This window comes from Anolis carolinensis, unplaced genomic scaffold, assembly GCF_035594765.1.
Source record: "Anolis carolinensis isolate JA03-04 unplaced genomic scaffold, rAnoCar3.1.pri scaffold_11, whole genome shotgun sequence".
NCBI lineage: Eukaryota > Metazoa > Chordata > Lepidosauria > Squamata > Dactyloidae > Anolis > Anolis carolinensis.
This window is the reverse complement of record NW_026943822.1, coordinates 13,993,221-14,018,429: the sequence shown is the minus strand read 5'-3', so window position 1 is coordinate 14,018,429 and position 25,209 is coordinate 13,993,221. Positions and strand designations below refer to the sequence as shown.

At 38.6% G+C, this 25,209-nt stretch overlaps 1 protein-coding gene across 3 annotated transcripts in view; it reads left to right on the top strand.

Annotated features, from left to right (window-relative positions):
• The window catches only part of efl1 (elongation factor like GTPase 1), a 29,805-nt gene extending 5,916 nt beyond the window's left edge, over positions 1-23,889 (top strand). For all 3 annotated transcript variants that reach the window (XM_062963563.1, XM_062963564.1, XM_062963565.1), the window contains exons 8-20: positions 370-493; positions 1,102-1,178; positions 1,803-1,939; positions 2,248-2,370; positions 2,904-3,003; positions 3,839-3,987; positions 4,495-4,658; positions 5,847-5,982; positions 14,806-14,937; positions 15,528-15,675; positions 17,078-18,066; positions 19,926-20,110; positions 23,558-23,889. In XM_062963563.1, coding sequence (XP_062819633.1) covers positions 370-493; positions 1,102-1,178; positions 1,803-1,939; positions 2,248-2,370; positions 2,904-3,003; positions 3,839-3,987; positions 4,495-4,658; positions 5,847-5,982; positions 14,806-14,937; positions 15,528-15,675; positions 17,078-18,066; positions 19,926-20,110; positions 23,558-23,746 — 2,653 coding nt within the window. In that variant the 3' untranslated portion in view covers positions 23,747-23,889. The remainder of the gene's footprint in view (positions 1-369; positions 494-1,101; positions 1,179-1,802; positions 1,940-2,247; positions 2,371-2,903; positions 3,004-3,838; positions 3,988-4,494; positions 4,659-5,846; positions 5,983-14,805; positions 14,938-15,527; positions 15,676-17,077; positions 18,067-19,925; positions 20,111-23,557) is intronic.
• The last annotated feature ends 1,320 nt before the right edge of the window (positions 23,890-25,209 follow it).

Here is a 25,209-nt window from a genome sequence, read left to right as displayed (position 1 = left end):
GTGAGTTTTTAGATAGTGAAAGCATCTGTTCAATTTATGAATGGCTAAAACTGTTCAGTTATGCATTTTGTACATGTAACATCATGCCTGTGCCATTTGCTGATGTCAGGCCTGTATGCAGATCATAATAGTACTCTTCAGCTATGGATGTTTGAGTCATCCGTAATTTTCTTATCAGGAGTTCATAATATACATTCTGACATTATTTCCTTAGAGTATCTTCTAAGGCTTATAGATAAAATATATCAATTACACAATACTACAGTTGCAACAATATTGCAGGAAGAATTTGCGCAATCTGCAATATAATAACTATTTAAATTGGTACATGCAGTTGTTCCAAATAACTTACTTGTTCTTGTATCCCAGCATTGAACATTTTGCTAAACTATACAGCAAGAAAATGGGAATCAAACAGTCGGTACTCCTGAAGACACTATGGGGAGATTATTATCTAAATACAAAAGCCAAGAAGATCATGAAAGCTGATCAGGTACTATGTCTGGGCTCATAGATGTGAAACTGCTTATTTAGCTCACCTTTCACCAGTCAGGAAGAAGAAAAACAATTGTAGATAATTTTCACACACAATGTTTTCAAAATCGAGAAAATGGCAGTGTTGTGATGCAAACATATGTTTTGAATCTTTCAACTAGACTTGATGAATACATAATTTAGGAGTGCTGTTATTAATATACAGGGCCATTATCAATATGTATAGCACATTACATAGTAACAGAATGATAGGCCCTTTCCCTAGAATCCAAGGCCTCTTCTACACTTATAATGCAGATTGTACTGGATTATATGGCAGTGTAGACCCATATAATCCAGTTCAGTGCTGCTCAGTCTGCCATCTAGATGTGGCCTGAAACTAGATGAAGAAAGGCAAAGCACAACTCCCTTGTTGAGGCTGTAATATTATGCAGAATTGTCCATTTCAGACTAATATGGATTAAAATGCTTTTTCATTTCATTCCTTGTAGCACAAATATGGTACAGTCAAAATGAGAGATGCTGTGCTTTCTGAGGTCTGAATCAGACCAACTTTAATGTTGCATTAGGTGCACTCTGTTCATGTAACTCTCTGTTTTGTTCCAGTCGAAAGGAAAGAAGCCTTTGTTTGTGCAACTGGTGCTGGAAAACATATGGAGCCTCTATGACGCAGTTGTGAAAAGGTAATCAGAAGAGATCCCCTCTTGGTGACAATAAATAAATAGAAGGTCTTTTAAAAATAACTTTTAGCAGAAACTGAAAATGAGTTGCATAACTTCAATGGACATAGAAGTGGACAAAGTGGGTTGTGGGAGCCCAAAGTGCAGCCCTCCAAGTCTTTTGGAGTGACTTTGTCCATAGTTCCACCCCACAACCAGCTCAAAGTGGATTAAATCCTTAGGAGCACCTTTGCCCATCAAACCTTGGGGGGAAAAGTCAGAAAATTGGCTAATTTTGAAACCAGAAATGATACATTGTTAGCTGTGGCTGCCTGGAGAGTACCAGTGTTGATGAGAGGGGAAGAAATAGGTCTGCCTAGTAGCAATAATAAATAGCCCCCATCCTCATTGTTGCCCACTCTTGGGCTACTTCATCAGCACAGGTGGAAAGTGTTGTGCTGGGACCCTATGAAATTTGAACCAAGAACTTAATAATTATGGCTACGGACCACTATGCTTGAAGAACGCTTTAGAATAGGTAGGTTGGGATATGTAGGCATCTTGGAGCATTAAAGTAGGTAACTTGGAATATGCTTATCAACTAGTCAGGTCAGCACTTCCAACTGTGTATTTCTGCTTCCTTTGTAGAGACAAGGAGAAAATTGATAAAATAGTTGCCACCCTGGAGCTGAAAATTGGTGTTCGTGAATTATCTCATACTGATCCGAAGGTTCAGCTCAATGCGATCTGTAGCCAATGGCTGCCAGTATCAGAGGCAGTTCTTTGTATCCTTAGAGAAAAAAATATATTTATCTCGGGGGGGGGGGGGGGTCAAACATGTTTTGCTTCCTTGAGTAGAAAATAGTCTATTGGTTGAAGAAGAGAAAAAAAACAGAATTCATCAGACCAAATATCTTTTTGTTTCATTATCAAATGAAAGCTTGTAGAACTTTAATTCCAGTTGATGGCTTTTGGGGATCCTTGTTGAAAAGATTGCTTGTTCTTACTGGATACTCTCCTCTTCTGTTTCTTTTCTTTTTGACTCATGTTGAAACAGCGAACATCCGTTTGTTTCCATAACACTTTGCTTTAGCCATGGTCTGTAGTAAACTCCCTAGTCCTCTTGATATTTCTGCTGAGAGAGTTGAAAAATTAATGTCTGTGGGAACTAAAGCATTTGATTGCCTGCCTCAAGAAACACAAGAGCTGAAAGATGGTGAGTCAATATTGTAGACAATTCAATTATGGAGGTTATTCTCCATTCAAATGATACTCATTTTTGGAATGGTAGAATAAATTGCAAAATCGGAAGGAGAGAAATTGCATATGATAAGCTGCACTCCCATGTTGCTGAATAATACCCCAAAACAAGAGGGCCCACCGGCTGCATATAGCCGTGTTCCTTTTTACATCACATATCTATACTTAATTGTTATCTTGGTACTGTCTTGGTTCAAACACAGCTATCCTCTCTAAAACCTAAAAATGACAACAAAAACTAAAGTTTGGCTGAAAATTGAAACAGAAATCTAAATTGGCCACTACTGAATTTCTGTCCCTTCCTAAAAGTTCTGAAAACATTTCAGCTTTCTGCAAAGTTCAAAAGGACAGGGAGGCTTAGAAAACATCTAACGTAAATTTCTTTCCTCCATTCACTTTGCATATCTTTTGGCAAATACTTATAGAACCAGAAGTTTTTTCATCAAAAGTGGAAGAAACGGGTAATATTTTGGTTTTATGTTTTCTTAGCTTTTATGAAATGCAGCAGTGAAGAAAGTGCCCCAGTTATTGTCTTTGTTTCCAAGATGTTTGCAGTTGATTCTAAGATGTTGCCACAGAACAAGCCAAGGTGAGAAAACAATGCCATTTGATCTTTTCTGCTCCAGACACATCTCAGTACCGAATCTAGATCTTTTTGTTTAGTTCTCATTAAGGTAATTTGCCTTTATCTAAAACTAGGAGTGCAACTGTACTATAGCATTGATGCAGTTCAACAACACTTTAACTGCTGTGAATAATATGTATGAAATATCTTTAGAATCCTGTTGCCTTCTGAATATTTTTTTTTCATTTTTGTATAATTTAGAGATCTGTTTCTACTCTTTTTCTTTCCTTAATTTATAAATTAATAATTTTCCAGGTTTATTTGCAAAATCAAAATTTTTGTATTTCATTTTGCATCATTTCTCCCAATTTCCCTTACTGTTAAAGTTTGTGTCTATAGTATCCTTATATTTTGAAGTATATTCAAGTTGTTTGGGGTATTCTTCCATTCTTTGTCTTTCTAAAACAATCCTATGTAGAATAGAATAGAATAACTTTATTGCCGTTGTACATTGTTCAACAAAATTAAACGCTTTCCCCAGCACACATCACAAATAATACATGCATCTCTCCACACTCCCACCCCACCACACAGCCCCCAATGCCACATCAATGTGAAGCCATGGAGTTAAATATAGTTACAGCTCTAAGATAGCATATTCATTTATCTATTTGTCACAATTGATTTATTTTCTGTCCAACAACTATAAGCATAAGCGAGAGTCTTCGTATATGACTTGTATTAATGCCACTTGGAAACCTTCTAAAATACTTTCAAAAACTGCAGAGGTGTCATAAAATAGTCCAAATAGTTCCTGTCCCCCTTCAAAAAGTTAATTGTGGTTTTAATGGTGCTATAGGCCACTTTCACAAGAAGAAATAGCCCAGCGGCGTGAGCGTGCAAAGCAAAAGCATGCTGAAAAGTTGGCTAACCAAGGGCTAGAGCCAATGCAACAGACTTCTGGGGGAAATTCAGAAGACCATTCTTTAAAGGCTGGAATGCCTCAAGGTAAGCAAAAGAAAAAGTTTTTGTTGTATGGGTTGGGTTTGTCTTTGCTAGAGAAGCTTTATTGTTTATTCCATTCTAAACCAGCCTTTCATAGCCAGATACGTTAAACTACAACTCACATAATCCCAGTTGGTTGTGGGATTATAGAAGTTGTATTCCAACATATCTGGAAAGTGCTAAGATAGGGAAGGCATTGTAAATGGAGGGCATTTCAAACAATCCCTTCTTCATGTGTATAACTAAAGAGATAAACTCTCACCAATTATGATATATCTAGTTTTGTCCCTCTTTTCAAGAAACAATTTTCAAAATTGATGCCATCTGTCATCAGTCATTTTATTTCCTTTTATGAATAAATCTCAGTTTTTTAATTAAATGGCAATGAGATTGCAATTCTATGGTCCTGTATTGCTTTGTGTGCTGTTGTATTGGCACTACTAGCCTGCGGTATAGAATAAAGTAAGTCAAGATATGTATATAGTTCTTATTTGCTTGACCCTTCATTAGGGGATAATCAGGTACCTACCATGCCCCCAGCAACACTGAGAGAAGAAGTGGAAAACAAGAATGCTTTTATTGCTTTTGCAAGGGTCTTCAGTGGAGTTGTGAAAAGGAAACAGAAGCTCTTTGTTCTTGGGCCAAAATATGACCCTGCTGAATCATTGCAAAAGGTAAGGTGGGGAAAATAGAGTATGCTGGGTTTTTGTTTTGTTTTTGTTTTTTGCAACATGGTTAATATTCTCTTTTCTTAAAATATTTCTCCTTTAGCATTTTGTAATACTTGTCTTATTTATTTATTAATGGATAGATAGATTAGTCCACTGACCATATCAACAATGAAAGACAAAAATCAAAAGATACACAACAATAGATACTAATAGCTATCCTAAATCTTCTCTAACAATTAACTAAAATAAATTAAACACACTAAAACTTGGTTGCTGTGAGTTTTCCGGGCTGTATGGCTATTCTCGCCTGTCTTTTCACCTACATCTATGGCAGGCATCCTCAGAGGTTGTGAGGTCTGTTGGAAACTACCGTGTTTCTCCGAAAATAAGACAGTGTCTTATATTAATTTTTGCTCCCAAAGATGTGCTAGGTCTTATTTTCAGGGGATGTATTATTATTCCATAAAGAAGAATTCACATTTATTGTTGAACAAAAAAATGAACATTTATTATATACTGTACAGTAGTTGTCATCATAAACCAGCATAACCAGACAAACTGTAAATCCTATTAAGAATTTCTTGTTACTACCAATATTTCCATGTACAACACTTTATGGTACGTACATTTACCGATCTTGCATGCTCTTGTGTTCGGTTTGTTGGGCATGCTTCCAAACAAAAACTTTGCTAGGTCTTACTTTTGGGGGAGGCCTTATATTTAGCAATTCAGCAAAACCTCTACTAGGTCTTATTTTCTGGGGATGTCTTATTTTAGGGGAAACAGGGTAGGCAAGTGGGGTTTATATATCTGTGGAATGATGTCCAGCGTGGGAAAAAGAACTCTTGTCTGTTTGAGGCAAGTCTGAATGTTGCCATTGGCCAGCTTGATTGGCATTGAATGGCCTTGCAGCTTCAAAGCCTGGCTGCTTCCTGTAGACTTAGAAGGCGTCTACGGACAATGCCGGCTCAGAAACAGATGAGCTCACAGAGTTAGACTAGACTAGACTTAATGTCAAGGAAAAGCTGTAATTCTGTATTTGGGACTTTTTTCTGCATCTTGGCATGAAGCGGAAGAGAATTTCCCTAATTACATATTATCTTTTTTTTAAAAAAAAAAAGTTTATTAAAAGCTGCTCTGGGAACAATAAACATATGCTGACTTATTTTTTCCCTCCTCCTCTGGCTGTAGCTTCCTCTTGGATGTTCTGCTTCGGATGATCTGCCCTCAGTGCCTCACCTGTCTTGCTGCACTGTGGAGGAACTCTATTTATTGATGGGAAAAGAACTAGAGGATCTGCAGGACGTACCTTCAGGGAATGTTCTAGGTAACAGTCCTACATTTTTTTTAAAAAAGTTTCATTGTTGAATCAGGTGTTGTTCCTCGTCCTTGTTTCTTTTATCCTGCGCAGTGAAGGTTTCTATGACATTTACCAGCTAATCTATATCTACCGTGTTTCCCCGAAAATAAGACAGTGTCTTATATTAATTTTTGCTCCCAAAGATGCACTAGATCTTACCGTGTGTCCCCGAAAATAAGACAGTGTCTTATATTAATTTTTGCTCCCAAAGATGCACTAGGTCTTATTTTCAGGGGATGTCTTATTTTTCCATAAAGAAGAATTCACATTTATTATTGAACAAAAAATGAATATTTATTATATACTGTACAGTAGTTGTCACCATAAACCAGCATAACCAGACAAACTGTGAATCCTATCAAGAATTTCTTGTTACTACCAATATTTCCATGTACAACACTTTATGGTACGTACATTTACCAATCCTGCATGCTCTGGTGTTCTGTTCGTTGGGCATGCTTCCAAACAAAAACTTGGCTAGGTCTTACTTTCGGGGGAGGCCTTATATTTAGAAATTCAGCAAAACCTCTACTAGGTCTTATTTTCTGGGGATTCAGTTTGTCTGGTTATGCTGGTTTATGATGACAACTACTGTACAGTATATAATAAATGTTCATTTTTTTGTTCAACAATAAATGTGAATTCTTCTTCATGGAAAAATAAGATATCCCCTGAAAATAAGACCTAGAGCATCTTTGGGAGCAAAAATTAATATAAGACACTGTCTTATTTTCGGGGAAATACGGTATAAGCATACGTGAGAGTGTTACATTTGCTGCTGTTGAATATCTTTATTCAGTTTACTATTAGCCCTGTCCACCTGCTCTTTGTCTTGTTTGGCTTGGGCCCTCAATCTGTTATTTACAACAGAGCTGTACAGGTTGAGTATCTCTTATCGGAAATGCTCTGGATTTTGGATGTATTTATTGGATTTTGAAATGTTTTTATTTGCATAGACATTGTTTGTGTACATTGAACCATCAGAAAACAAAGGTGTCACTATCTCAGCCAACTATGTGGACAATTTTGGACCTTGAAGTATTTCAGATTTTGAAGTACTGGAAGGGGGATGCTCCCCCTTTAATTTGTTTACATTGCAGAAGATCAAGACATTGGGTTTCGCTTGCAGTTAAATACATTGATCTCCATTTGCAGTTAAACATACTGGCCTTCATTTTCTTACCACAACAGCAGGCAGACTTTTATAGCTGATTACATTGCTTGTTGCTCTTACAACAGTGCATTAAACCACATGCCAGAACAGATGTATCCGTTGAATCTGCAGTTCAGTCTTTGACTACTCTCTCTCCTTTTCCCCCCAAAATACGTTTGTATCTTGCCATTTTCCAATACAAGTCAAGGAGGCATATCTAATTGAAAAAAAATTCTTGGTAGTCTAACAGTTTAAATATCATTATTAGTTTGTTTTTACTGAATTTAAGAAAGAGGTCTGTGGATTTTGGAAAGTGCGTATAACACTCTAAATAAACAGAAGAGCAGCTCTGAGGGGTTTAGACAGGATCCTGAAGTATAAAGATGTGTAATCGATTACCCATGCCATTGTATTTCCAATTTCTGTGCATCGTTGTGAAAACTGGACAGTGAAAAGCTCAAAAACATGGATGTCTAAGCAGGCTTTTAAGGTTGACACTTTGGCACTTGAGTTATGAATTGATGGAAGCTAGTTTCCTTAGATGTTCTGTCTTTTTGAATTGAGCCATTTTCATCTTACGTTATATGTGTTGACTGTGGTTGTTATTACACTTTTTAATTAATAATTTTATATGATATTGTTTTATATTCATGTACCTTGTGGTGCTTTTGTAAGCCACCCCGAGTCCCTTTGGAGAGATAGTGGCGGGGTACAAATAAAGTTTATCATTATTATCATTATTAAAAGGGCTGATAAGAAGAAATCTAATTTGAAATGTGGAGCAGGAAAGTGCAAAACCGTGAATTATTAGAAAGACAGATAAATGGGTCTTAGAGTAAATCAAGCCTGAATTTTCCCTGGAAGTCATTTAAATTTAGGCTATTGTATGTTGGGCATATCATGAGAAGACACTCCTTGGAATTTATGATTTTAGAAAATAAGTTGGATATGAGTTGGATATCTTGTGCGTTGGAGATCTTATGCCTAATTCACCACAGAGCTATTCCCCCTTCTCTTCTCTCCAGAAGAAATTGCATGTTCCCTTGTCACTGGTTTAACATTGTTATAGTATTGGGATGTCTGACAGATGCATGAAGATAGAAGTCTGGCATTTTAAACTACATAGTGACTAACTTTGCCAGAGGAAGTTTTCTGTTAAATTGTGTCAATGTGATGACAGTCGCTCTATTTTAGTGTGTGTTGCGCTGATGTATTATTGGCAGAGAGAGTGGGGAGATGTTCTGTTGAGAAGGCAAAAGTAATGATAAGCAAAAATCCTCAGCTTACCTACCTTATTAATTTTGGGAGGCTAGTTTTGGATGAGTGAGATAGACCTGGACATTTTATTTTAAATTTGGGGCTGTTTTAATGTTTTTGTCTTTATGCAAAAGTCCTAATAAAAGCTATGTAAGCAGCTTGCATATGCTTTTAAGAGTTTTTTTCCCAAAATGACATGGTTGCCAGTGACACATTTGGTGCCATGCCTAATTTGGCTTCTCAGCCTGAAGTGACAGGTTTTTTGGCCTATACCATTTCATATGCTGCAGAAGGTACATTGCATTTTTAATGCTCCCAGATGTTAAAATGCTTCATTGAGCCCTTTCCTCAATTGTTAGTTTGCAACTTATAGCGGGTGTGCATCTCTCTCTCAATTTTTAAGAAAGATTTATAGAAAACAGCCCTCTCAGTCATAGTAATTTATTGAGGATATTTGTACCCCACCTTTCTCCACAAGTGGGCCCAAGATGGTTTACACCATGTAAACGCACAACCCAAATGTTAAAATATAGATACAGAGGTAACAATATGGTAATATACTCCAGGATTCATCAGCATGTTTATACAAAGAAGGGAATAGAGCTCTCACAGGGATATCATCACTATTCAAGGAATAAACACTTGTTATATGATGGGGGTTAATATTAATCTCACTTTGGGCAAGGAGCCACGGTGGTGCAATGAGTTAAACCCTTGTGCCGGCTGAACTTCTGACCTGAAGGTTGGGTTACTGACCTGAAGGTTGCCGGTTCTAATCCTTGAGAGGGGGTGAGCCCCCTTCTGTCAGCTCTAGCTTGCGGGGATATGAGAGAAGTCTCCAGGCGTCCCCTGAGCAACGTTTCTGTAGACAGGCAATTCTCTCACACCAGAAATAACTTGCAATATGTTCTCAAGTCGCTTATGACACAATTAAAAAAAACTTTGGGAAAAATCTGGAAGCAAATACAGGAATCAAGGGTCACTTCTGGCCATTTTGGCTAAACATCTGAATATCGCAACTGCACTTACATTGGTGTCAACCTCCTCTTCTAGCTGATATTAGAAATCATCTGGAAGAGGAATCTGTTTATGATTATCACATGGCTAAAAATTCCCAAAAGAAATGGAGAAAAGCAGAGAGAAATGCTGAATTTTGCCAGATCTAAGCCTCCTCCAAACCACTGCACGAGAACAAGTTAAACCAGAACAGTGTAAAGTGATGGCCCTAGAGTCAAATCCTTGCCTTCAGGGTTCTTTGTGGATTAGGATTGCTGTTTAAAACAGCTGGTTAACTGATACTAATTAAGGTATAAATATTATAAGTAGAATAGATTCTGTAGAAGAAACATGCATAAAATCATTGGGTTCAGAATGTGGACCATATGGACTTTTGGGTTTTTTGGAAAACGAACTCTGTATGAGCCATGGATATGGATAAATTTATTGCAGGGCTGGTGCAAATTATAACTTTTTCTCAGTAATTTCATTGTGATTGGGAGATGGGAGACATACTTCAGCTTTGGACTCTCATTTGCTTCTGTTTTGCTAGTCTTTAGTATTACTTTTATATTGAGATTGATAACAACTAGTGTTTGCAACAGTTTCAAACTTTTTAAAACCAACCAAGTGATATTAATCCTGGTGCAAGTGAAACATTTTAACTGTATTTTACAGTGAAGCAGGAAGGAAAGAGGTAACTTTTGCAGCAGGGAGCAAACAAGCCCATAGGAGCATTCCCAATGTCTTCATGTTGAATAAATAATCTGGAAGTGCAGTGTGGTCCTACCTATGGGCCTCTGTTTGGAAATTTGCACACACATGTTTCCTTCTAGCCTTGTCAGCATTAAAAGAAGCAAGTAGGAATCTGATCTCAAAATCCGCAGACTGTATGGCACTTGGTTTTCCTTGTTAACCTAAGTCACAAAGGCTGACTTGCCCTTGGAGATGCTGTGGTTTTGGCCACATCGCACCATTTAAAGGAAGCCTTTGGCAGCAAGCGATGTTTTGAAAAGTTGTCATCCTCCTTTGGCTTGTGGACCTTGCCACAGGCATTTCAGTGGCATGATGTGGCTGGATATTGCATCCTCTGACTTTGATCAGAGGGTAGGAGAGCAATTCAAACAGACATATCAAAAGTAACAAACAACGGCATTACATAAAATAGTAAACATGCAGGAAAATGTACTTAGATGCATTATCTTCACTGGTGCACTCTGCCACATACTGTTCTTTGTTGTTTAGTTCCAAAAGTTTTTGTGACATCTGCATTTTTTAAAAATCCCTGCGTAAGATTATATGTACAAATTGCTCTTTAATAATTTTAGGAAAATTGAAAGGATAGAAGAATCGGGCTTTGCAAACCTTTTGAAAATGGAGGCGCATATGCCAGACTTTCTGCAAAAAGAAGCTGCCATTTGGCTCTCAGTGTTTTCTGCATTGTCTTGGAGGAGATGCTGCTCTCCTGCTGTTTGCTTGTGGCTGATACATGACACCGCTCTCGCAGAGCTCTTTGTTTAGTCAGCAGAAATATAAACCAGACATGTCTCGCTTCTGAGGAGCCTTTGATGGCAGCAAGGCACTGAAACAAATTAGTTTGTGTGGATGCTGTGTGTTTGCTGCAAATGATAAGCAGGGGGGCTGCTTACACTGCCAGTTTATAGGTTGGCAATGCAGGAATTCCTCCACTGGAGAGTTTGATCACATTCCTCCAAAGAGTATACTGTTGTGATTTGAGTGGTGGATGAGGATTGAGAAGATTTGCGTTTGATTCCCATCTCAGCCACAGAAACCAACTGGTTGACCCTAGACAAATCACTTTCTTGACTTTAGAGTGTTCCCTTCCCATTTACTCTCCTGAGTCCTGGGAGGAGTGAACAAATGTCTAAGATACAGTCATTTGTTGTTCTGCTCGCCTGTCTCTTGATTTCATTCTTCATATCTATCCCTCCAAGGGGATATAGAAAGATGAGGATTTACAGCCTCGTTCTTCTGTCACATGGTGAGAAATCAAAGGTGACAATGCTTGTTCTCCAGGTATTGTTGCACTATAACTCCCTTCAGTGGCTGCATCAAGTGAAGCTAATGCAAGTACACCATGAAAATGAACAAAATCTGGTGACCATTATTTTAAAAACTCTAAAATCAGGACAGTAAATAAAGAACAACATTGAAAACAGGGGAATTCCAGACAGGAAACAATCAGGGCCAGCTAACACCTCCCAACAAAGGATTCCTTCAGGCAGGAAGCAGCCAGGCTTTGAATCTGCAAGGCCATTAAATGCTAATCAGGGTGATCAATTGCAACATTCATACTTGCCTCAAACAGACAAGAGTTCTTTCTCCCAACCTGGACTTTCCACAGAGATAGATAGATAGATATAGATAGATAGATTCCGTATCAGGAGCAACCGGAGTTGCTTCTGGAGTGAGAGAATGGGTCGTCTGCAAGGACGTTGCCCAGGGGACGCCCGGATGTTTTGATGTTTTACTATCCTTGTGGGAGGCTGCTCTCATGTCCCTGCATGGAGCTGGAGCTGATAGAGGGAGCTCATCCGTGCTCTCCCCGGGTGGGATTCGAATCTGGCAGCCTTCAGGTCAGCAACCCAACCTTCAAGTCACAAGGCTTTTATCTCCTAGGCCACCGGAGGCTCCTATAAACCCCACTTGCCTAGTTTCCAACAGACCTCACACCTCTGAGGATGCCTGCCATAGATGTGGGTGAAGTGTCAGGAGAGAATGCTTCTGGAACATGGCCATACAGCCTGGAAAACTCACAGCAACCCAAGTTATACCGTTACCGTCCATTGATCTAACTTAATGCTTCTTAAACTGTGGATCCTGATCCCAAATGGGGTCCCCTCAGCTCAATGTTGTTGTCATAAAAAGTTTGGCATTGGTAAAATATTTCAGAATGCTGTACTCCACAAAAAGGAAAGGCAACCTGTTCCACAAGCCTTGCAAATGCTTATTTATTACCAGCAAATGTTTGATTTTTATACCTATTTTATATAGCTACTGGTATTTACCTGGGGTCACATAAAAATCAATCAGGCAGAAAGGGGTCACAAGTGCAAAAAGTGTAAGAAGCCCGGATCTAACTGAAAAGCAGATAGGCTTGAGCCATTCTTGTTGGGAAAATGCATGTCAATAAACTTTGTTTTGTAAATTAATCTTGCTGTTAAAATTAGAAAGCGCAACACATGCGCCTTTATTAATAAAATCTTGGGAGGATAATGACAAGCACATTTCAGCCATTCCTCATTGTTCTGTTTCTTGCCATCTGTTCACACATTTTCAGTATCTGTTCAGGCTGTTGCTTAATGGCCTGAAAATGTTTGTTCTTTTCTAATTTTGACTTTAGCTAATTCTTACATTATTTTAAAATAGCTTAGTTTTGGTGGGAAGTACTCAATGCCATTTGGTTATGAGTATGACTGGTATTATTTAAGACTTGATAGAGGTATCAGTGCAAGACAATCACTATTAAAAGATAAGGTGGCAGAAGAAATTATATCAGTGGAAAGTCCAGGGTGGGAGAAAGAATTCTTGTCTGTTGGAGATAAATGTGAATGTTGCAATTGGACATCTTGATTAGCATTTAATGGCCTTGCAGATACAAATCCTGGCTGCTTCTTACCTGAGGGAATCCTTTGTTAGGAAGTGTTAGCTAGTCCTGATTGTTTCTTGTCTGAAATTCCCTTGTTTTCTGAAGGTTGTTCTTTATTCACTGCCCTGATTTTAGAATTTTTTAATACTGGTAGCCAGATTTTGCTCATTTTTATGGTTCCCTCCTTTTTGTTGAAATGTCCACATGCTTGTGGATTTCAATGGCTTCTCTGTGTAGTCTGACATGGTGGTTGTTAGAGTGGTCCAGCATTTCTATGTTCTCAAATAATATGCTGTGTCCAGGTTGGTTCACCAAGTGCTCTTCTATGGACATACAGCTGGAAGGGAAAGAACTTTGAAGAAAAAACAAGAGGGAGAGAAAGGCAAAGGAGGAGATGTTTTCCAGGTAGAATTGAAGACTACTATGGTATACTGCACTTTCAAAAACCTATATGTTCGTTGGTTTGCTTTATTTGAAAAAAAGGTTCTATGAAGTCAGGAATTTTGAGCAAGCTCAAACTCCTAGTACCTTCTTAATAATGCAGTAAAGCACTTTGGACTTTTTATTTTGGCCTTAAAGCACTGGTGGCAACCACAAATAAAAACGAATGTGATGCAAGCTCAGAGACATTTCCTCAAAACCACGATTTAAAGCTGGCCTCTGCATAATTTTATCCTTTTCTTTCTCCCTCCTCTGAAGATAGTGGGAGAAGCAGGAGGGGGAATGTTTTTTCCTATGGAGATTTGGCAGCAACTCACCCCTTTCAGCTGCAAATCAGAACTGAAGAAAAGTCTGGAAGCTGGTGGATTAAAACATGTGCTTATTTGAGAATAACAGGTTTTATTTTTTTGAAAAAAATGCATTCTAGTTTGATTATTTCCTAATATATATATATGGATTCAAATCTTTATTTATTGTCAGTGACCAGTAGAGAATCTCACCTTACAATCATTCATCCAGACTTGTGCAGTGTTTACATTAGATTAGGATATAAATTAAAATGTAACGGCATTATAAAAGATACTTATAAAACCCTACTCTGACTGTAGGTTTCGAAAAGATAACTTAGATCCTAAAACTATGTCATGTTATTAAATCAAGACTGTATGATTGAATAAGGATGGATCTGTACAGAAGTATTGAGCCAATGAAGTAACAAAATCAGCATCTGATTAAAATGGTTGGGTTGTCTTTCTTGTCTGTGATGTATAAGAATTTCTTTTGGATGAAGAGGCAGAGGAGTTTCACATACGTTTTGTTTTATTTGCCATAAATGGCTCTAACTTGGACTGATGGGCCACTAAAGGCTTAATTGTGAGGTTTTTAACTTCGGAAGATGTGTTGGGTGTCAGTCTAGCAGCATCTTCGTTCTCAGGGTTCTATGTAACAATAACATCAAGCTAGAACTTGATAATGCCTTAGTTCATTGTATACATTCTGGGCTATTAATAAACTGAATAAAATTGAATATTATAAAAATGATTGTTTTGAAGAAGAAATGTTCTCTAACTCTATATAAATATTGGTGATTGTTCTTCTTTCTGGTGCAAACTGTGTCATCATTACAGTGCGATAACTGCTTACCTCTCTGTGTAGCTGCCAACTGGACAAACCGGTGTCACTTACAATAATGCTATTCAAATCAGTGCGTATTTAAACCCCCACAGTAATGGGGATATTGTAGTTTTCATTTAAAAGCATAATTCAGACCTAATTTAAATAGTGACTGTCTTTGAGATGTATGTTTTGAATAAATGCCTTGAATCCCTTTTAGGAATAGGAGGATTGCAGGAGTTTGTGTTGAAGTCAGCAACACTGTCTTCCTCTCCTGCTTGCTCGCCATTCAATCCACTCACCTTTGAAGCCACACCAATTGTCCGAGTTGCCATCGAGCCAAAACATCCAAGTAAGAGTTTTACCTATGATTTTTAAACATACTATTGGAATATTTTCTACTTCTTCTAGAAAAATCATAAAGGCGGTAGGGCTGCTAGTAGATCATAATACAGGTGTATTGTACCACAATTTAAGCAGGAGATTGATAAACCAAAGAAGGGCAGCCAAAAACTTCTCTGGAGGTTCTTAAGCAGAGGCTGGGCCATCTGTCAGGGGTGTTTTGATTGTCTCTTCCTGCCTGGCGGAATGGAGTTGGACTGGATGGCCCTATGCGGTCTCTTCCAACTTTAGGATTCTATAACCAGTGAGCCATGGGGACTGTCACTAAGACTATCCAGACTCCTTTGTGGAGAGAAAAAGTGGGGTATTGATGATGATGATGATGATGATGATGAAATAGCTTGGGAGCAACAAGCACACTGCTTCATTCCCCTTTTGCATGATATTATAATTGTCTACTCCTTTTGTATCTCCTTCTGCCTCATACAACTGTAATGGCTGCTCCTGAATCTGTGGCACCCCTTTTCTGGAAAATTAGCTCTGTTCATCTTTCCCTTTGGCGCACAGAATGTCACATGAAAGCCTTTTTTCTCTATCTAGGTGAGATGCCTCAGTTGGTCAAAGGAATGAAGCTTTTAAATCAAGCCGATCCCTGTGTCCAGGTCTTAATCCAGGAGACAGGAGAGCATGTGATCATCACGGCAGGAGAAGTCCACCTTCAGCGCTGTTTGGACGACTTGAAAGAGAGGTTGGTTGGAGAGCCTGCGAGAGAGTGAACACTGACTGTTTAAGTGTTTTTGCCAACATTTACAAGTCAGTTAGGTGTAATTTTACTTTGTAACATTTGCAATAGTCTTTCAATATTTTCAGGCAAATTTATCAGTTTTTCAGCCCAAACATTCTGAGCTATCAATTGGACAATCTTCCTCTGCTTTTGTTTCTCTTGTTACTGCAAGCAATCTCCCAAGTTACAGACGAGAGTTTCTGTAGGTTTGTTCTTAAGTTGAATTTGTGTGTAAGCCGGAACAGGGACATTTTTAATATAACTCCAGCCACACATACACATACTACAGTTTTGGATAGGGAAGGGTTAACACCCCTGCAATGTGTTTTATAATAACATATATAACACTTTATTTATATTCCGTCCTTCTCCCTGAGGGGACTCAGAGCAGATTACAGCATATAATCAGACACAGGCAAACTTAAGAACAAACCTACAGAAACTCGTCTGTAACTTGGGAGATTGCTTGCATATAGATTATGTAAATGTATAATGTACAACATTTATTATAGTTATTATATAAAATAATTTATAATTATTTGTTTCCTGACTTTCTTATAGTATGGATCCAACGTGGCTTATGAAGAATAAAAACAAAACAAAGCTCAAACAGAAACCTTGTTACAATGAAATACCCCAACACACAGACAAAGGCAGAGGCTTCTCCTTTCATTTCCGGCTTCTGTAGGCAGTGCTCATCTCCGGCTCTGGGGGAGGTACTCTTCTCCATTTCCAAGCTGAGGAGCCTGCATTGTCCGTAGACACCTCCTGGTCGTGTGGCCGGCATGACTGCTTGGAGTTTTTTTTGCCTTTTCCCACTTAAGCGGTACCTATTGATCTACTCACATTTGCACGTTTTCAAACTGCTCAGTTGGCAGGAGCTAGGGCTAATAGTGGCAGCTCACCCCATTTCATGGATTCGAACTGCCAACCTTCAGGTCAGCAGTTCAGCAGCACAAGGGTTTAACCCATTATGCTATCGCAGCCCTTGTTTTGCTATCTGTGCCCCTGTTCAGAAGATTTAACCTCACTTTCTGTCCCTATGACAATTGGATTTTTGAACATTTTGGCTTATTGTGGAAAGGATTGGTGATTAAGCTTCAATTGAAACACTTTTTTCCCCATGATAAATTATCTAGGAGTGAATTTCCCTTCTTATGGATAGATTTCTTCTCACTTCTTGTTATCTCGCCTCCGTTCTTAAGTATGAGTCAAATGTAAGGCATATGTTTGTAACTTGGGGACTGTCTGTAATTCATAAAGTAATTTCAAAAATTATAATCATGCAACAACTCACAATTAAAGCCTTTGAAGCTTTCTTTTTATCACGCATGAGGTCTAAGCTTTGCCTTTTGACTTTTTGTAGGTTTGCCAAGATAGAAATTAGTGCATCGAAACCCATTATCCCTTTTCGAGAAACTATAACAAGGCCCCCCAAAGTCGACATGGTGAATGAAGACATAGGGAAGCAGCAGAAATTTGCCGTCATACACTCTGGGAAAGAGGAGCTGAATAAAATCCCTGAAGGCTTGCAGGTGGATTCCGATGGGCTCATAACAATATCAACTCCGAACAAATACACAACTCTCGGGGTCCGAGCAACACCCCTCCCTGAGGAGGTCACTAAGCTCCTTGAGCAAAACAGTGACTTAATTCGAACCATAGAGCACTTTGCTTCTAATTTTCATGAAGGCAAGAAGACTGAGATGAGTCTTAAGACCCTTGACCAGATGCAGGAGTTCAAACAAAAACTAGAACAACATCTACAGGGCTGGAGATGGAGAAATGCCATCGATGACATCTGGTCCTTTGGTCCCCGAAAATGCGGGCCTAATATTTTACTGAACAGATGTAAAGGCTACAAGAGATCTGTTTGGCAGTGTCTAGAAGGAGGCAAGCCATCAAAGGAATCAAGTCTGTATCGGGATTTTGACAACAGCATCGTAAGTGGATTTCAGTTGGCTACGCTTTCGGGGCCAATGTGTGAAGAACCGCTTATGGGTGTTTGCTTTTCGGTGGAGAAATGGGACCTGAGCAGATTCGAAGAGCAAGTGTCAATAAACAGACAAGATTCAGAAGAAGGGAAGGCTGCGGAAGAGACACTGTTGGAAGCACCCACATCCAAAGATCCTGAATCGGGATCAGAGAGCGAGTTCCAAGATAGCAAGCAGCATTGTCTCAGTGCTTCTAATAAACGTAAAGAAGATACTGTGGTTGCCGATTGCTATGGACCTTTATCTGGGCAGCTGATTGCAACGATGAAGTATGCATGTCGTTATTCTATGCAAGCAAAACCACAGAGACTAGTAGCTGCCATGTATACCTGCGAAATTATGGCAACTGCAGAAGTGCTAGGTAAGAGGAGGAAAAGATAGCAATGCACATTAAATTTATTTATTTATTTACAGTATTTATATTCCGCCCTTCTCACCCCGAAGGGGACTCAGGGCGGATCACATTATGTACATATAGGGCAAACATTCAATGCCCATAAACACATCGAACAGAGACAGACAGAGACAACAGACAGATAGATGCAGAGGCAATTTAACCTTCTCCTGAGGGGATGTTCAATTCTGGCCACAGGGGGGAGCAGCTGCTTCATCATCCATTCTGATGGCACTTCCTCACTTCCTCATTCCAACGTTGTAAATTAGTTAAACTTGCCTCCCCACTTTTATAAGTGGTATCTTATTTCCTACTTGATAGATGCAACTATCTTTCGTGTTGCTAGATCAGCAACGGGCAGGGGCTATATTTTATTTTTAATTGATGGGTGCTCACTCCGCCACGGGCTGGCCTCAAACTCATGACCTCATGGTAAGAGTGATTTATTGCAGCAGCTGTTTACCAGCCTGCGCCACAGCCCGGCCCCTGGGCTACCTGTTAAATCTGTAGAAAACTTAGCCGTAATGCTCATTGTGTAGTTGTAGTTGTTAGCAGTAATAGTACTATCCAGCTGGTAATTGTATTGTCCAGTGTGTTTATTTGGTTGAATCAACAGTGTTACTGTTCTTCCGGGCTTAGCATATTGGTTCATAACACTACCACGTGCAACGTGGGGTTGCCTTTGAAAACTGTTCAGAAGTTACAACTGGTTCAACGGGCAGCAGCCAGATTGCTTACCGGAGCTGCATACAGGGAGCATGCAACCCCCCTGTTGTGCCAGCTCCACTGGCTGCCAATTTGCTACCGAGCACAATTCAAAGTGCTGGCTTTAGTCTATAAAGCCCTAAACGGTTCTGGCCCAACTTACCTGTCCAAACGTATCTCCCCATATGAACCATCTCGGAGTCTAAGATCGTCTGGGGAGGCCCTGCTCTCGGTCCCGCCCTCTTTGCAGGTGTGATTGGCAGGGACGAGAGACAGGGCCTTCTCAGTGGTGGCCCCTCGGCTATGGAACTCCCTTTCTAGGGGGATTAGATCAGCTCCCTTCCTCCTGATCTTCTGCAAAAAAAGTGAAGACATGGCTCTTTGACCAAGCCTTCAGAAACCTGGTGCAGAAATAGATATGAAGATGTGTAACTGACTAATGGAACGGCCCAGACTACGATTATGGATTACATGATTTACTCTGTGGTTCGGAGTTATATGTTGAAATTTTTAAAATTGTATTTAATATTTTATTTAAACTGTTGCTTTTTGTACTCTGCTTTTAAAGGCATTGAATTATTGCCATGTTGTGAAGCCGCCTTGAGTCCCCTCCGGGGTTGAGAAAGGCGGGGTAAAAGTACCATAAATAAAATAAATAATTAATAAATAACACTGACCAACACACATTTTGGTACCTCAGATGTTAGCCCTGTCTCTGGGTCTATTTGACCTTCTGGTTCCAAAAATGGCCCTTATCAGTTCTAGTTTTAACTTCTGACAATGGATGTAATAACAACAACAACTTTATTTATACCCCACCACCACCTCCCAGAAGGGCCCGGATGGCTTACAGAAGCACATACAGTGCCATAACACATAAAAATAGAGGTAAAATTGCCTGTTGGATCTCTTCACCATCTCCTTTTGCTTCTTCGAAATCTGATATATCTGAGGTTTTTGGGGGTTTTGCCTTATTTTATGGTTGTTGGCCCACTATAATGTTTCATGAGACCTCTTTTGCTTTCCTCGTTGTGTTTGTTTGTCTCGTTCCTTAATTTAGTAAATTAAATTTCGGAATGTATCAAAAGAATGGGAATTAATGAGCCTCTGTGCTTTTGCAGGCCGCGTCTATGCAGTCCTGTCCAAGAGAGAAGGCCGGGTGTTGCAAGAGGAGATGAAAGAAGGGACGGACGTGTTTATTATTAAAGCGGTGCTGCCAGTAGCAGAGAGCTTTGGCTTTGCCGATGAAATCAGGAAGCGGACAAGTGGCCTGGCTAGTCCGCAGCTGGTGTTCAGTCACTGGGAGGTAAACATCCAGTTCATTTACTTCTATCTTGATATTCAATTTATTGTAGATGAGGGATAAAATCGTGCAGGGAAGAGGAGAGGTTAGATTGTGGTCAGGGCTGATTTGTTTATTCAGTCCTATAGTTTAAGCTTTGAAAGACATATTTCTGCATTCAAAACACAGTGGAAGAAAATAAGATAGACATCCTCCAATGTAGCAACAGAATTGTCATCAGAATTATTATATCTGATGATACAAGATCGCAGCCATTGTTTGCTGAAGTTATATGCTTAGAATCATATTTGACTTGTACCATATGCATTTCGGAAACATCTGTGCTTAGCAGGTAGGCAAAAGGCAGCTGAAAGTGAATTACACCATGAGCGCCATCAAAAGAGGGAAGACATATGAGGCAAAATAAATAGCCTATTCTCTCCCCCTTCTCTGTATCTTGCTCTTTTTCTTGCTCTTTTTTAATTGTTTGGTCTAATCAAATTAGAGCTGCTCAACAAGAATGTTCAGACAGGAAAGTTCTGCTTTGCATCTCCCCTTTGGTCTTATTGACGACTGTATAATTATATAATAATATATAATATTCATATTATAAGTAAAGATAAAGGTTTCTCCTGACGTTAAGTCTAGTTGTGATTGACTCTGGGGGTTGGTGCTCATCTCCATTTCTAAGCCGAAGAGCCGACGTTGTCCATAGACACCTCTAAGGTCATGTGGCCATTGGCATGACTGCATGGAGCGCTGGTACCACCGGAGCAGTACCTATTGATCTACTCACATTTGCATGTTTTCGAACTGCTAGGTTGGCAGGAGCTGGAGCTAACAGCGGGCGCTCAAGCCACTCCCGGGATTTGAACCTGGGGCCTTTCGGTCTGCAAGTTCAGCAGTTCAGCGCTTTAACGCACTTCGCCACCGGGGTTCATATTATACTATACTAATATATAATATTATACTATACTAATATTATAAAATATTGCATATACATATAATATTGATAATAATATTATGATGTAATACAATGCAATAACAATAATACACTATTATAATTGTATATTTATATTACATGCAATATTACTAATAATATTGCAATATAGTCGTATAGTACAATATAATAATATATAATGCTTATAGTGCTTATATTGTGCTATACTAATAATATAATATACTGTGTGTGTATATAACTTGTAAGCTGCCCTGAGTCCCCTTTGGGGTGAAAAGGGTGGGATATAAATGTCGCTAATAAATAAATAAATATTGCTAGTAATCCTTGCTCAATATTGTTGTGGTAAAAAAAATGAACAATGGGGCATTTTCATGGTAAATGATTATCATATATGTTCTTAGGACAGGTTCAGCTTTGAATACTAACTTTGTCTAAATGTATGCTTGTTTGGCACATAGGCATTTTCAGTGGTGGAAGCCATCCTTGGGAATTCCCTTCCAAGGAAAGCTAGCTAAGCTCCCTCTCTTATTTTAATCTTTTAGCATTAGGTGGCTTGCAATAAGGAATGTTTGAAATGTAGTTTAGAAGATCCATGGAGACTTTCCTACTGTAACAGCAGCTGGCTTTATTTCATACTAGCTTAGGTACCCGGCGATGCCCAGAATAGATCTTTTGTAATGCAATTTATAAGTAATAGTCATTGTTTGCTTTTGTTTTTTAATCACTGCTCTGATTAGAAAGCACATAAGAATGTGAGTGAACTACAACTCCCAACATTGTGGTTTAATTCCCCCCATCTTCTTATATAGCTATATAGATAGAGTAATTGGAATTTTGCTTTTATTCTTCTGTTCTTCAGGAGTTTCTTTTCCTGGGTGTGAGCCCCTTTTCTTTGTTATTATTGTAACTTTGCCTGTCAGTTTGAATTAGCTTTTTGGAAAGATTATTCCAATCCTTCCCAACTTGCAGCCTTTTGGATATGTTCAACTCCATTTCCCATTATTCCCAGCTGCCATGGTTGGCCATCATCCAACACATCTGGTGGATACAAGTTTGGGGAAGGTTGGATTAAGCAAACAAATGAAATAACTCTTCTGTGTTCCTTGGAGCAAAGAGGACACAGATGTGATTAGTTGGTTCTGATTTAAAAGCGAATTGCCATCTCATCCTTTGCTCACTTTTTGACAACAAACATCTTTTGAATCTGTTCCAATTTCCCAAACAGTAGAATTAAAAACAGATATTCCTTTAAAAAAAACAAACTTTTAATCTTGTTTGCTTTGAATAAGCAGCACTCGACGTAACAAGATTCATTGCAGTTAATACTGGAAACTCGTAAAAGGAATTTTAAGTGGAAGATGACACCCAGCACAAGGCTGGAAGTTGAATCTATATCCAAAATCAACATAAAAGCTTCTCTCTTTCAGTATTCCTTTTAAACAAGCAAGATTTTAAAACATGGTTAAGTTGCAATCAGTGATTTATAATTTTTTCTGCCATTGAATGCTTCAGAACATATTTATTTTCTGTGGAATCCCAACGCTACCCCTGATGTATTTAATCAAAACATTATAGGATTATAGAGTTGGAAGGAACCCCCAAAGGTCATCCAGTCCAACCCCATTTGGCCATGCACAAAAAAACGATCCAAGTCCTCTTTAACAGATGGCCATCCAGTCTCTATTTCAAAACCTCCAAGGAACGTGACTCCATCACACTCCAATATATTCTGGATCAATGTGTTGTTGAAGGCTTTCATGGCCAGAATCACAGAGTTGTTGTGTGTTTTCTGTGCTGTATGGCAATGTTGCAGAAGGTTTTTCTTCTGACGTTTCGTATATACCTCACAACCTCTGAGGATGCCTGCCATAGATGTGGGTGAGATGTCAGGAGAGAATGCTTCTGGAACATGGCCATACAGCCCAGAAAACACACAACAACTCTATTCTGGATTATTTTATGCTATTTCAAACACATCTGCCAATTTCTAGTTTTTGGGTCAATTTTAGTGATATTTGATTAATAATAACCCCAATATCCCAAATGTCTTTCCTCTTAAGAAGTGTACAAGAAAGAAAAAAGGCCAAAAAGAAATGAGAAAGGGGTGTGAAAAATCGACCAAGTATGAATCACTCCTGTTGTAAAATGTTGAAACATGTTGCCAGTGAACTACAAACCTGTTGTAGCTGCAGCACAAATAGCTATTTTGAAGATTGTAAATCAAATAATTGACCTCATATGGTTTTATTTATTTCAAAACCCATTTAAACTTGATTTTAACCCTTAATTTGCAGAACCCCTATGATGCTTTTGACACAGATAGACATTCCTGTTTGTTTTAAGTTTACTAGCAGATCTTCCAAATTGTGCTTTTTGGGTTTGACGTCTTCTGACCTATTTTCAAACATGTCTGATTTCTATGAGAGTTTGAAAATTGCAGTTCTCTGGTCTGTATTTCCCCTCCTTATTCCACCAAGGCAGCTCTTTTATCCATTCTTCTCCTTTCGCAGGTAATTTCCGACGACCCATTTTGGGTCCCAACCACAGAGGAGGAATATCTGCACTTTGGGGAGAAGGCGGACTCTGAGAATCAGGCGCGCAAGTACATGAACGCGGTGAGGAAGCGGAAAGGACTTTACGTGGAAGAGAAAATTGTGGAGCATGCTGAGAAGCAAAGGACGCTCGGCAGAAACAAATAACAGGCTCCATCCACTTTGGCATCTCAGTTAAGTGGATTATTTTCTAAAACGGAGTCACCTTGGATACACTCTTCTTTACCCGTTTTCCTACTGCTAGAAGTGTGTGGTTTGAGTTTTAATAAACCTAGGCCTTTTCAACCTTATTATTTCCCAAGTTCTACTCTTCTGATTTCTTGATTACAGTCTCAATACGATTTAGGAACAGAAAGCCATGGGCTATTTTTATATCACCATCATCCATTTTCAGATTGTCTAAATCAGGGGTCCCCAAACTAAGGCCCGGGGGCCGGATGCGGCCCTCCAAGGTCATTGACCTGGCCCCCGCCCTCAGTTTTAGACGTAGGCCCGCCCAAAGTCCAAAATGACTTGAAGACACAACAACAACAATCCTACTTAGCTTGACTATCTCATTGGCCAGAAGCAGGCCCACACTTCCCATTGAAATCCTGATTTTACACAGTATGTTGGTTAAAATTGTTTTTATTTTTAAATATTGTATTGTTCATTAATTTACTAATACTGTGCAATCCTAATAATATAATATATTGTGTATACATATAATATTGATAATAATCTTATAATATAATACAATATAATATTTATGTATTTATTACAGTATTTCTACCCCTCCCTTCTCACCCAATAGGGGACTCAGGGTGGCTAATAATAATAATACAATATAATAATATTGTGTAATATAATAATATTAATTGCATATTATATATTAAATGTAATATTACTAATAATATTACAGTACAGTGGTATAGTACAATATCTATGTATATAAAAGAGTGATGGCATCACGGCGACCCACAAAACAACAAAACTACAGGCCCCCCCCCCAACCTCGAAATTTGACAACACAACCCATCATCCACGGCTCTAGGTTGATACAACAAAAAGAAAAGAAAAATAAAGTCCTAATTAGAGAGAGAGGAATAATTGCTTTTATCCAATTGCTGCCAGTTAGAAGGCTAAGCTCCTCCAACTTGGTCTCCTAGCAACCCAATAAAAAATAATAAAAAACACTAAAAATAATTTAAAACACTAAAAATTAATACAATAAAATACTATAATAACAGAAAATAACTAAAAATAATACAAGAAAATAATAAAATATAATAAATAAAAAGATAACTTACAATAAAATTAATTTTAAAAAATACAAATAACGTCAAATAAAAATTACACAACAATTTTTAACCAATACCACCACCACTTTGCCACAGCAACGCGTGGCCGGGCACAGCTAGTAGTAATATATAATGCTAATATTGTGCTATGCTAATAATATAATATATTGTATCTACAGTCCCTCCGGGTGAGAAGGGCGGGATAGAAATATTTGAAATAAATAAATAAATACATACAACTTGTAAGCCGCTCTTAGTCCCCTTCGGGGTGAGAGAGGGTGGGGTATCAATGTAGTAAATGAATGAATGAATAAATAAATAAATAAATAA